Genomic DNA, 14,018 nt, shown 5'->3' with positions numbered 1-14,018 from the left:
GGTGTTCATTTTTTTCCGCATGCTGTTCTAGAGTGGAATAATAGAGAATTATTGTGAATCCGTTGCCAGGAAGTTAAGTGTGATTCACTGAGTATCTGGGGAGATGTAAGTATCTTGTAAATAAGAAAGCAGAAAAGGGCATAGCCCTCTTCCTCTGCTGCCTGCGATATATATTATGAGTATAAATGTTTTGTTGCAGGAACTGCAGTTGCCGATGCTGAAAATATCTGCTCCAGAGCTTGTTGGTGGAGTCTCTGGAGAGTCAGAAGGACGAATAAGAGATTTATTTGATCAGGCTGTCAGCCTGTCACCATGTATTTTGTTTCTTGATGAAATAGATGCTATAACTCCACATCGTTTGACAGCTCAGAGGGAAATGGAAAGGAGAATTGTTGCACAGCTCTTGACCTGCCTTGATGGTAAAAGGAAAAATGTTTGTTGATATGTATATCATTAAATTAATTTTAAACTAGTGGTAAGTTGGTTTAAATTTCTATATTATGTTACATCAAAAGAATAATAATGAGCATTTTTATTCTAATAAGACAGCTTCCTATCTAGTGTGAGAAGGCATTTCATATAAAAATTCAGTTAGGAGTGCAGAACTATGTGTGAAGCAATTTCACTTGGTCTGTGGACATTTATTTATCTATCTTCACTGGTAATAGAGAGTTTGTCATATTTTGTCTCCTCACTGGTACTGGACAGTTTGTCACGTTTCCTCTTCCTTTTCCCCACTTTAAATCTGTGGTCTGAGTGACCTGCCCTCTTTCCAACCTTCGCCAGGCAAAATACCCCTTTTGTCCTTGAGTAAGGAACATATTGGTTCTGCAAGTTAGGGATGTTATTGTTCACTTTAGAATTTGTTTGTAGTAGTTGGAACTTCAGCTCTTGTAGCTAAGTAGTGTGCAGCCATTGTCTCCCCTCATAATTCAAAAATTTGTAAAATTCCTTCTCTCCTCATTAAGAAACAAATATTTGCTAGAGTCATATGCATACACACACATTCACTGTCTGACCCAGTTAAAATGCAGCACTGTTGATAAAGGGAATGTAAATGGGTAGAACCAAATCAACCATCTTCGCACCTTGGCAAGATGAAATTAGCAGCCACAACTCTTGACTCCCCTATTGTGAATAAAGTTTTAATCAAATGGACTTAGATTGATTCCAAGCTCCTGTCACTGTATTGGAAACAAAAGTTTGGAATCATCTCCCCTAAACCTCCAGGTGAGGTACCTGCAGTACTGTGTTTTATTTTTCAGTTAAATTTTTGTAATGTTGACTGGTAAGAACTGGTACTCTAACAAAGGATATTACTGTATCCCACTACTGCAGAACAATACTTCAACAGTAAAACATAAACAACAGGAAAAACAAAAATAACTTAAATTGCAAAGGAAATGCGCCATATACGACGACACCCAGTGCTCACGCAGTCTACCAATTGAAAATGTGTCAAAGGCGTTAGGAAGACTATGCAGTGCTTCATAACAACAAATTGCCTCCAATGAGCATGAACTCGCAATTGTTTACATTCGATTTGTTTTAGCAGTTACGCGCAGGCTCATGTGCATGTGCGTTTGAGTAGTAGATCCTCCCGTTTCTGGCTACAGGAATGTAGCTATTGGCTGTGCAAGCAGTCGCAGCAAGCAGCTAGATGCTACCAGGAAAAGGGGGTGCCAAATCCATATTCATCAGGAAAAAATTTGTTTCACAAAGCACCTAGCATCCAGCGCACGTTGGTCTATCGATTAATCACATTTTAAGTTGATTTCTGAATGAATCATAAGTTGACTTTTGAATGTGTGCATAGTGTACGTGATGCGCCTGTCAGGAGAATCCTTGTTGCATCCAGAAATAAACTTTCTGCAGACAAAAGGGGACAGGGCTATATGAGCTGAGAAAGTAAAGCCGAACGCGAATGCCAATCGCTGACTGATTGTGTGGTTGATTGGGTTTGCGAATGATCAGAATTATTAGAATTACTAGCGAAATCCCTAGATTCAGACTACAAGAATGGAAATAAATGACTGACAGGAATAACAGGTGAGAAAGATTGCGCATTATCTTCTCGGTGTATCCAAGCAAATGAAATTTTGTCAGAAAATTTTTGGTCATATCGCTACACTAGTAAGGGCCAGTAGTACAGACCCCGGCTAGCAGCCGTGTAAGTTCTATTCTGGAAGTAATGCGAAAAACGTGTTGTTCGAACACATAATAAAGGCTAACCGGAAAATAATCGCTGGATAACTAAACCTGTGATTCTGGCAGGGTTAGTTAAGTGAATCGGCGAACAAATTTTGACAGTGACAGAAATAGCTACAGAATTGATGACAAGATTGTTTGTTAGAACGAGGAAGGAGAAGAAACGGGGTCATCGCACAAATTGTGGAAGAATAAGAGGATTCCAAATTTACATAAAAATTTCGTAATACTACTTTTCGATCTCGTGCTTGAGAAGCTGGTGCATACGAATGAAATGTGAAACTATTACCTAACATAAAGCTTTTTCTTGTAGTAGGCCTAATAGGCATTTAATATTGGTACTTCGTGAATTATATCCTGTCGTTATAAAAATGGCCATTTGTGCCAAAACACTCTCTCTTATTTGGTGTGTTTCAAAATTGCTGCCATATTAGAACGCCTATTTTGTTTCATCTAGCAGACAGTGACAAAATAGTTGTAATCAGATTTGTATTAACAGCTTTTACAGTAATAGATAACGACATTTCGATTTTTTCATGTAGCAAAACGTTTGACGAACTTTGAGGAGGTAATAGATTCTTTCGCAGAAAGGAAAGCAGGCCATGTAAAGCTGTAGCAAGATAAGATAGGAAAAAATGCTAGGAGCTAAGGTTTGAAGAACTGTGTAGTTTCTTGCTTGTCTCTTGTCAGTATTGGTTTTTATATATCCTATATTAAATTTTATGTCACACAAAACAACAAGTTATTAACTAATAGGCAATAAAGAGTCCAGATTTTCTGACGAGTTCTTGTACTCTCGATTACAAACAATCCCATCTGCTATTAATTGCAAGATTTTTTAAAGAGTGGCAGGCGATCAGACACTTATGTCATTATTAAAAATTTTAATGGCGCATTTGCGTGATATATCTTAAAGCGTCACACTCGAAAAAAGAAAGCTTAGCTTCTCTTGCAACTTGAGACCAATATTATATGTGATAGCTTTGCTTTTCTTGTAGCAACACTATGTATATTAATTTAAACTATTAACTTTCCCTGTTTGTGCTACTTAACAGTGATGTTGCTGTTGGCTGACTACATCACGTGTCCTATGCTCTGAATATCCGCTGTCATCGGCTGGCGAGATCACGTGACATGAGCTATGACTGGCTTACAAAAGGGCATTGAAATCTCGATTTCAATGATTCAGAAAGTAACATGCGGTGTTTGGTGGAATCCCAATGTATGCTTTTGTAATACAAAAATACACAGTGTACATGTTGCTGCACATCAAAGATATTTCCACAACATGTCTTTTTCCATGAGTTTCATTTTGTAAGTGCTGGGAAATTGTACGCCAGTGTATAAAACCATAACCGTTCAAATGATTGATAAGGGAAAATATACTGTCACCTGGGAGAAAGTGTCTTTAACCGGTAAATCCGGGAATTTTTTTTCCTTGTCCACATATACACCCTGATGTTGTCTGATGTCATATGTTAGGTAACTGTATTGATCTTTTCTTATTCTTGGAAAACAGCAAAGTACTTCCTCGTACTGTTACCTCGTTTTGTTCACCTGGCTATGTGCCCTGCCCACCTCCACTTCATTTTTATGTCATTTATGTTTAAATTCCCCACGCCAGTTTGTTCCCTGATTTGTTTGTTTTTCCCATGTCTCCTAATAATTATCAACATACACATCTCCATTATTTGCTGAGCAGCTTTCAGCAATAAATGTCCATGTACAGCTGCCAAACCGATATTTGTAAGCTAATTCTTTGACTTCATCATTATTTTTTGCTAGTTTTAATATGTTGGTTATTCATTACTTCAATCTGTGTAATTTTTCAGTTGTTCTTCCGAACTTCCTGTATTGAGTATTGCCATTTTTGTGGATGTTTATGTGCAATAAAGGCAAACACATTATTAGTTCATTTTACCTTTTAAGGGATGTGGAGACTTCTCATGTGATTGCCTAGAATATTTTGCTAAAGCAGAATCTTTGCTTGCCTAATTACATTTAAATGTTCAATTTTTGGTTAATATCTTCAACATTATGGGCATTAGAGAGATTAGTCCACAGGGTCTGAATGAATTTTCACTCTTCAGCAGATTGTGCACTCATTTGGGGCTTTCAGGCTGATTAAAACTGCGTGCCAGACCAAGACTTAAACATAGAAGTTTACATGGTAGAAGAGAGGCACTGGCAGCAGAAAAACTGTAAGGGCGAGTTGCGAGTTAAGCTTGATTAGCTCAGTTGTTACAGCTCCTGCCCACGAAGCCAAAGATCCCTAATTAGATTCCAGGTCCAGGATACAGGTTTAGTTTGCCAGGAAGTTTCTTGTAATGTTGAATAATTATGGCATTGTTTAAAGAAATGATCATCTTCCACAGAAATTGTGTAAATAATTTTTGCAGTTCCCCTCCACTTAAGTGACGATACTCCCTTCATCAAATCTCAAATAACTTCATACACACACTGTGACATTTACTTCCACAATATCATTGTCTTCATGAAGAACAATTTGTGTTCCTGATGCATCTGTTAGGCTACACATTAATTTAAAGCAATTATCTAGTGCTTTTAAAACTTTATCTCTGATGGTAGGTACTGTTCCTCATTGTTGGAAACTTTCACTTTTTCCGCTTGACGTTTTCTTTTGCTTTTTCCATATCTGCAGCATATTTTAGTGTTCATGTTAGTACCTTTGTTAAAGAATTCTACATTTATCTATGTCTGTATGACAGTCCAAAATTACTTAAATTAATCATATATATTTCCCTGTTTTTTAAATAAATTCTGAAAATCAATATTATATGCTTAACATTATTTGCTGGCTTCTTTCCGACCTCGTACATGTATTCACTTGCCTTCTTTCTCAGTCTGTGTTCACATCAATTTCTAGAGCAGTTTAGGATGTTTAGTTTGTATCTACCTGACAGTAATTCTGTGTAAACTTCACGTTTGTTGGATCTCCACATCTGTTGTTCTCTTTCTTCTTGTGATATCTAAAAAGTGTCAAAACCCTGTTCAAAATCGCTTGTATTTTGCGCTTTTTCATTGCCCATAGGGCACTCATCTTTGGGTGTTTATTACACGTACATGATTATTTAATTCCCATTAATAATAATAATAATAATAATAATAATAATAATAATAATAATAATAATAATAATAATAATAATAATAAATTGCTTTTATGTGATGTGTAAGTTACCTTTTCAATCTCGAAAGCTGGCACAATATGCAATTTTGGTTTGCAAAAGAGATCTATTTGAATGATTAAACTAGAGTGTTAAAACTTCAGAGCAGAGAATTTTCAAGTTGTTTCTTCATAATTGTTTTTTTTATTTATTTATTATAGAATAATATTGCTGTTTTTGTTTTAAGAAATCTAAATTTCTCTTGTTTTCTTCCATGTATTCAAATGCAGAATTGAATCAGAGAGATGGTGGTTCAGGTGTTCTCGTTATTGGAGCAACCAACCGACCAGACTCCTTGGACCCTGCTCTTAGACGCGCAGGTAGATTTGACCGTGAAGTTTGCCTGGGAATTCCAAATCAGGAGGCAAGAGCAGAAATTCTTAAAGTATTATGCACAAATTTGCGCCTTGCGCCAGACTTCAACTTTGAAGAGGTTGCTCGAAACACTCCAGGCTTTGTGGGTGCTGATTTGATGGCACTGATGAGGGAAGCTGCAATGGTAGCTGTGAACAGGTATGCGTGATGTAAGATTGTCTTCATCTCGCTTCAGATACCTTTCATGTAACTTCAGAAATGTTTTACCACTTATTTCAATAGTAGACAGTAAAATGTATTTATACTTATTCAGAAATAAATATTACTACTTATTAATTGTTGAGTTTTCGCTTAAATGTTTTCAAATCAAGTCAATGCTATGCATTTTGAGTGGCCAGTTTAACACACAGTGTGTCTAATTGTAAAGTGTATATTGCTGTAAGCCAGTGATAGTAGTCAGTGAACTGGATATATTTATAATATGGATAAAGTTTACTTAAGGTGTAAGATTAGGGGGAAAGGACTAGTGAGGCTTAAGGATAAAGGAAAAGTCACTCAGAGCATCAGGTTAAGGGAAAGACAGCGTCCAGAATGAGAAGTGGAAAACAATTTTCATCAAACCATATTTGAAAATATGGGAAATAGCAGGTAGTTGAGAGATCAGTGGAAGTATGTCATAAAGAAGTACTACTTTTTTCTAAAAAGTAGTCTGTTATCACCAACGTATACAAACTCGGTTAGGAGGACACCATAAACATCCTATTCTTTAAAGAATTGAACTCCCACTTATAACCACGGGGTTCCTCAGCTGGGGACTGGTAAGCACTTCCAGAACTCCCACTTATAACCACGGGGTTCCTCAGCTGGGGACTGGTAAGCACCTCCAGTCCTCTGTCACCGAAGTTCTGGGCATACTTCAACGACCACCATGCGGCGCGGCGGTGGAATGTTGTGTGTCTCAGGGAGTGGGGATCTTGGCTCGGCCGCCCGGATCGCGAGGATGGCATAAACCTCTATAAACAACCCCTCAATTTCAGGGTGTGCTGCGCGCTGATGAGATGCATGGCTGTTGAGGTGGAACACTCGTTAGCGGGCAACCTCTGGGGAACGTGCCGCACCTCAGTTGTATAAGCCTCACCTAGGCACGCGGGGCTCTGTCTAGGTGGACTTCTAGTTCCCTAGCTGCTCGTGGGACCGAGCTGGATCCTTTGAAATCCTCTTTTTTTCCTCCCAGCGGAAAGGGTGGGCCGCTGGAAGGTTCTAACACCCAGTCTCTTAAGGGGGCTCGTGCAGTCAGTCCCCCTGACTCCGGCACTTCTTTGACAAGTCCAGTCTTAGGTAACAGAATGCATTGTGGTAATCCGAATGTGTTTCTCATTGTGAAACGGAAGGAGGGTAGTTTCGAGAAGGTTTCGCCCTTCTATATGCAAAAGGGATTGGAGGGCATCTGTGGTTCCTTAAAATTGGTGAAGCGCTTACGTAATGGGACCTTGCTAGTGGAAACTTCCACTTCCAAGCAAGCAACTAAACTGCAAGCTGCTAAATGCCTTGGGGAGTATGCCATAGACACTGAACTGCACAGCACCTTGAACTACAGAAAAGGTGTTGTGGCATGCCGAGATCTAGTTGACATTCCCAAGGACGAACTGCAATGTGAGTGGGCTCTGGAAGGTATTGTTGATGTACAACACATCATGAAGCGGGTTGATGGCAATCTTGTCAAATCCGTCTCCTTTATTCAGACCTTCAGTAGCACAAAACTTCCTGAACATTTCAAAGCTGGCTTCCTTCGCCTTAGTGTGAGGCCTTATTTCCCGACCCCAATGCGCTGTTTGAAATGCCAGTGTTTTGCGCATACCACTTTAGTATGTAAAGGCGAAGCGACTTGTGGAAACTGTGGTAAGGCTGCTCATGAAGGAGTTGGTTGCTCGTCTCGGGCTAAATGTATTAATTGCTCTGGGAACCACCCTGTTTGGAGTAGGGACTGCCGAATATTTTTAGAGGAACGCAAAGTCCGGGAAATAAAAACAACCAAGGGTATCCCCTATGGTGAGGCCAAGAAGATCTATGTCGATGCAACCTCCCACATTTGCTACATCTTTTGCATCGCTGGTTCAGAAGCCTACTCCAAAAGCCTATACCTCAACGCAGACCGAGGTGGTGAGTGTTGGCACTAACACCTGCAGCTGTCAGTGCACTTGCAACGCAGCCAGTGTTTCAGAGCCAGTAGCCCCTACTCGAACGGCAGACAAAGGAACAGTGGCGAACTTGGGCCAGCCCCTGGCGCCTCCAACAGCCAAGGCTGTTCCCAAGCCCAGTGCGCCAATTACCACTCCCACATCAGCTCCCCCAAAGCCCACCAAACCACAGAATGCTCCTGTACAGCAGCAACAGCGGGTCAAATCCCATGGTAAACCATCTGACCATGCGAATGTTGTTTTACGTGAGGCTTCATCTGACTCTTCTCCTGAGTTGATGGAATTCGATGTATGTGTGGGGCAATCATCTCGTCCCACGCCTGCCCCTCCACCTGCTGCGGTCTCCCCACCCCGTCGGAGAGACAGGATGAAGGTGCTACCCCCAACATAGATGGCTCCCATACTTCAGTGGAACTTGCAAGGATTGAGGACGCATGTGGAGGAACTTCGTCTATCCTCTCAGGGTAGACTACTGTGTCTATGTCTCCAGGAGACGTATTTCCATCCATCATACTCCCCTGAGATATGAGGCTATACACTCCACAAAAAGGATGACCTGCGTGGAGAGCGAGCTAGAGAGGCGCAGGTATTTTCGTCAGGACAAACTACCACTCCTCGCCTCTCTCACTTACGACCACTTTACAGGCCGTTGCTGTGTCCGTGCACGTGCGTCATCCATTGACTGTATGTTCGCTTTACTTGCCCCCACATGATGCACTTGATGAAGCAGCCTTCACCAACCTTCTGACAGAGCTCCCCCAGCCATTCATTATTTGTGGTGCTTTTAATGCCCACAATGTGCTTTGGGACTCTACAATTACCTGCCCCAGGGGTAGAGCAGTTGAGAGGCTTCTCCTGTCATCCTGTGCCTACTTGCTCAATGGAGGACAGAGTACCCATTTCTGCGCAGCGACTGGGTCGTTCTCTGCCATTGATCTCTCACTTTGCTCTCCTGCTCTTGCTGCCAGTGCCCACTGGGAAGTGGTCGCTGACTTGCACGACAGTGATCATTTCCCAATCTGGGTTCACCTGCCAGATGGTGTGGCCCCCGAAAGGAGACCACCACAATGGGTGCTCAGTGGAGCTGACTGGACACTTTATAGCCAGTTTGCCCAATTCAAACACTGTGTGAATGTTAAGGTGTGAGTGGATCATATTACCAAAACGATCCACCACGCCGCTGCAGCATCCATTCCACAGTCCACAGGCCACCGGAAGAGGCCACCTGTGCCTTGGTGGAGTGCCGAATGCCGCTACCTGGCGTGTGGCTCTGCGTCGGTTCAAGTGTCGGCCGACTGCTGAGAATCTTGCAGCCTTTCGGGTGGCTAGGGCAAGATGTCGCCGCATTATTCGTGAGAGCAAGAAGAGGTCGTGGCAAAAGTTCCTGAACACCATTAACCGTTCCACCAAAAGTTCCATCGTGTGGGGGACCATCAGGAGACTTTCTGGCAGAGGAGGGAGGTGCCCCATAGCTGCTGTAATGAATAATGGCACTCTCCACATGGATCCGCGAGACATTTGCCAAGACTATGGCAACATATTTTGCCACAGTTACTGCAACAACCAGTCAGGATCCAGGTTTCCAGTGCCATAGAGCCGTTGCTGAGAGATGTAGTCTGGACTTCCAGTCCACCTGTCGTGACGTTTACAACTGCCCATTTTCTATGTGGGAGCTGGATTCTACATTGTCTGGAGCTCGTGACACATCCTCTGGTCACGACAGGATCCATTACAGTATGCTGTGGCACCTCACAATGCGCAACAAAGAAATCCTCCTTGCACCTTTTAATGCCATTTGGGCGTCGGGTCACTTTCCTGACGCGTGGTGTGAGGCAGTTTTAATCCCTTTTTTAAAACCTGGGAAAGACCCACGAGCCCATGTAGCTACCGTAGTGTTGCCCTCACTAGTTGCATAGGGAAGACCTTGGAGCGGATGGTCAACTGCCGCCTTGTCTGGATGTTAGAACCCCGGCAACTCCTTAGTCGCTTTAAGTGTGGGTTCAGGAGGTTTCGTTCCATCTTCGATAACCTTGCCCTCCTGGAGGCAGCTATACAACAAGCTTTCCTACACAGTCATCACCTTCTAGGTGTATTTTTCGACGTCGAGAAGGCCTACGATACCACTTGGAGGCGTCTCATCCTGGAGCAGCTCCACGAATGGGGTTTTCGTGGTTATCTTCCTCTTTTTATTCAGTCCTTCCTCTCGCCACGATATGTTCGATACCGAATTGGTGACGTCCTGTCTGATCACTTTGAGCAGGAGAACAGTGTCCCTCAGGGTAGCGTTTTAAGTGTGACTCTCTTTGCCATTGCTATTAATTGCATTACGTCTGTAGTGAAAAGTCCTGTCCAGTGTTCTTTGTTTGTGGATGATTTCTCTTTGTTTTGCTCTTCTTCAAGCCTTGCAACGAAAACTCGTCAGTTGCAACTTACGATTAGGCGTTTGGATGACTGGGTGCGGAAGAGTGGTTTTAAGTTTTCCACCGAGAAGTCTGTATGTGTTCGTTTCAACCGTTCTCGTTAGATTGTAACCTTTCCTCAGTTGCAGATGAGGGACACTATTTTTACTTTCAAAGACACGGTGAGGTTTCTGGGGCTCATTTTTTACTCGAAGCTCACGTGGTTACCTATCTTAAAGACCTGAAACGGCAGTCACTTAAGGCTTTAAGTATTTTAAAATGTCTTAGCCACAGTACATGGGAGGTGACAGGACTTGTCTGCTCCAGTTTTACAGGGTGTTTGTGAGATCTCGGCTCGATTATGGGTGCACGGTGTATGGCTCTGCGAGGCCTTCTTACTTAAAGATGTTGGACGTTGTTCACCATGAAGGGCTTCGGATGGCCACTGGGACATTCCGAACTAGCCCCAAACCGAGCCTCTGTGCAGAGGCTGGTGAACTGCCACTTCATATGCGGCGACGGCTACTTACAGTGCGCCAGGCTTATAAAACGTTGTCCACACCATACACCCCTGTATACCATACCATTGCTCAGCCTCCTCTGGCACAGTTATTTCATAACCGGCAACATGCAACGCAGCCCTATGGGATTCGCGCACAGGATTGCCTCCCTGCGATGTCAATGGCTGGTCTTCGTGTTTTGCGTTGCAGTCGGAGCAGATCTCCACCTTGGCTCCTCCGGAGACCCAAACTTATTTTAGATTTGACTAATTTTAAGAAAGATCGCACACCAGATTTTACATTCCAATCTCTGTTCTTTTTAACATTTTAGATGTGCATCACGGTTTCACTGTCGTTTACACTGATGGCTTCAAACAGGAGAATTTCCTTGGCTGTTCTGTAGTGTTCCCTGATCAAGTTACCCAGATTCGCCTCCCTGCTGAAAATACCGTTTTCGCAGCGGAGCTCCACGCGATCCTGAAGGCACTGGAGCAGACGAATCGTGTTCGGGGCAATCGATTTCTTCTCTGCTCCGATTCTCTTCGTGCCTTACAATCATTGCAGAATCTGTACCCAACTGAGGAGATGGTCCAGCTGATACATGACCAACTGTACTTGCTCAAACGGCGGGGTACAGAAGTATCCTTCTGCTGGGTGCCTGGTCATGTCGGCATATGGGGCAATGAACAGGCCGATTGGGTTGCCAAGGAGGCCTGCAGAGAGCAGGGTGTGGTCCAGTGTCCTATTCCCTTGCAGTCTGTCATCGCTGCACTCCACAGGAAGTGCATGGAGTTGTGGGAGGACGAATGGCTGGCGGTGACGGCCAATAAACTGCGGTTGATAAAGTCAACCACTCGGCCATGGTGTTCCTCCTGCCGGTTGCTCAGGCGGGAGGAGGTGGCCCTCACACGTCTTCGGATCGGGCACTGTTCTCTCACACATAGCTTTTTATTAAGGCGGGAGGACCCTCCGTTTTGTGATGCTTGTGATGTGCACATCTCTGTCCGGCACATTTTAGCACACTGCATTTTATACCATGATGCATGAGCAGAAGCACAAGTTGATGGGGATCTGCCTTTTGTTTTAGCTAATGATAAAACATGTGTGTCTAGGGTTTTAAAGTTTTGTGATGTGTCTGGACTCTGGCCTAAACTTCTAGGCTGGAGGTTTTAGTGTATTGCAGAGTGGCTGACTCCTCCCCTTTTTTCCTTGTGGTCAGCCAGCCACTTCCATCTGCTACATTGTTTTAGCTCCCTCTATTATTTTCTCCCTGTGTTGTCCATGTTTTATTGCTGACGCTCTGCTTCATCCCACGCTTTGGTGTGGGTGAGCACATGTTTTTCAACGATTGTTACCTATGTTTTCTGTTTCGTTTTATATTCATGTTCTGGGATTTTTCTTGACACCCGTCTCACTATGTTACTGAACGGGTGCTGAAGACCTTGCTGTCGTGCACCCAAAACCCCTCTACTTATTCTTCTTCCCACTTATAAAACAGCTTCAAATGTCTGATTACTTTACATATGAGTTTGTGTTAAATTTTGTGTGTTAAGCATGTAATTAATAAAAGGTTTGGAATTATGGTCAAAGTTTATTGGAAGTCGCAAAGTGCTCTCATGCATTACAGGCGAGTGTAGTCTGGGTAATCTGTGTGACATTTTAAGCAGAAGTCTAACATCTAAGTGTCTATGACACCATAGCTCACGAACTGTGTATCACACAGTGATATAATTTTTGCAGGTATTTTCAGTAGTATGTGTAGACACTGTCTGCAAAACGGGTTGCATATAGGTAATACGAAACAATAATAAATTAGATTGTCATGTTTGTTGTTGAAGTTTTACTGTATGAACAGCAAAAATGTAGTGAGTGATAAATGTTTTGTCTTTCATCATTTTGTGGGTGGTGTCAGTGAGAAAAAGTTTTGTGAAGGTTTGAAATTATATGTGGAGTTTGTTGGAAGCCTCTGTGCTCTCATTCTCAAATACTCCATGAATAAAATATGGGTATTCGCCTGCCGTCAATTGCACTGACTCAAGATAAATGCATAGTTTCTAACTGTAATACTTGTTCTGTTGTGTTAAACATTTAACATAAGAGCACAATTCTTAATGACAGGGTGTATATGTCGGGGAAATCTGGGAAAAACCCAAGAATTTGGCTTCTGAGAGAAAACTGGGAAAAATATGGAAATTCATATTATTGAGTAAAAAACCTTGTTTCACAAAGCGCTTAGCATCCAGCACACATTGGTCTATCGATTACTCATGATTTTGAACGCATCCCTATTGGTTTTTGAACATTTATGATCAAATTCTATATTGATTTCTGAATGAATCGGAAGTTGATTTTTGAATGCATGCATAGTGTACGTGATGTCTCTGCCAGGGGAATCTCCGTCGCATCTAGAAGTAAACTTTCCTGCAAAAAAAAGGGAGGGGGGGGGGGACAGGTCTAGTTGCAATACATGCTGCCGACTTGTTTGACATTGCAATGCAATTTCGTTCACACGTAAGGGTGAATGACAGTTGCTGTTTATGTGGTTGACTGGGTTTGCAAATGATCAGCGTTGTTATAATTACTAGTGAATTCCATAGATTCAGACTAACACAGTGGAAATAAATGACTAACAGGAACAACAGGCAACAAAGATTACGTATTGTCTTCTCGGTGATTCAAGAAAATGAAATGTTGACAGAACATTTTTTGCCAGACTGCCACACCACTAAGGGCCAGTTATACAGTCTCCGCCTAGCAGGCACTAAAGTTCTATTCTGGAAGTAGCATGGAAAACGTGTTGTACGAACACATAATAACGCCTAACAGCAGAATAAATGCAGGATAACTAAACCGGTGATTGTGACGGGATTTGTGAAGTTAACCAGAGAATAAATTTTGACTCAGGCAGGAATAGTTACAGAATTAGTGATGACAAGATTGTTTGTTAGAACGAGGAAGGAGAAGAAATGGGGACCCCCCCCCACAAATTATGGAAGAATACGACGATTCCAAATTTATATAAAAATTTCGTACTACTACTTTTTGATCTCGTGCTTCAGAAGCTAGGGAGTATGAATGAAATGTGAAACTGTTTCCTAACATACAACTTTTTGCTTGTAGTTGACCTAATAGGCATTTGATATTGGTACTTCATGAATTATATTTTGCTGTGTTATAAAAATGAGCATTTGTGCCAAAACAGTCTCATTTATT

General features: G+C 42.2%; 1 protein-coding gene across 2 annotated transcripts in view; it reads left to right on the top strand.

The window, feature by feature from the left end:
• Positions 1-14,018, top strand: part of LOC126266868 (nuclear valosin-containing protein-like) — a 161,245-nt gene that overhangs the window by 86,863 nt on the left and 60,364 nt on the right. For both annotated transcript variants that reach the window (XM_049971492.1, XM_049971493.1), the window contains exons 8-9: positions 200-419; positions 5,624-5,906. In XM_049971492.1, coding sequence (XP_049827449.1) covers positions 200-419; positions 5,624-5,906 — 503 coding nt within the window. The remainder of the gene's footprint in view (positions 1-199; positions 420-5,623; positions 5,907-14,018) is intronic.

Source organism: Schistocerca gregaria, chromosome 4, assembly GCF_023897955.1.
Source record: "Schistocerca gregaria isolate iqSchGreg1 chromosome 4, iqSchGreg1.2, whole genome shotgun sequence".
Taxonomy (NCBI): Eukaryota; Metazoa; Arthropoda; class Insecta; order Orthoptera; family Acrididae; genus Schistocerca; species Schistocerca gregaria.
This window is presented reverse-complemented; position numbering and strand designations above follow the sequence as displayed.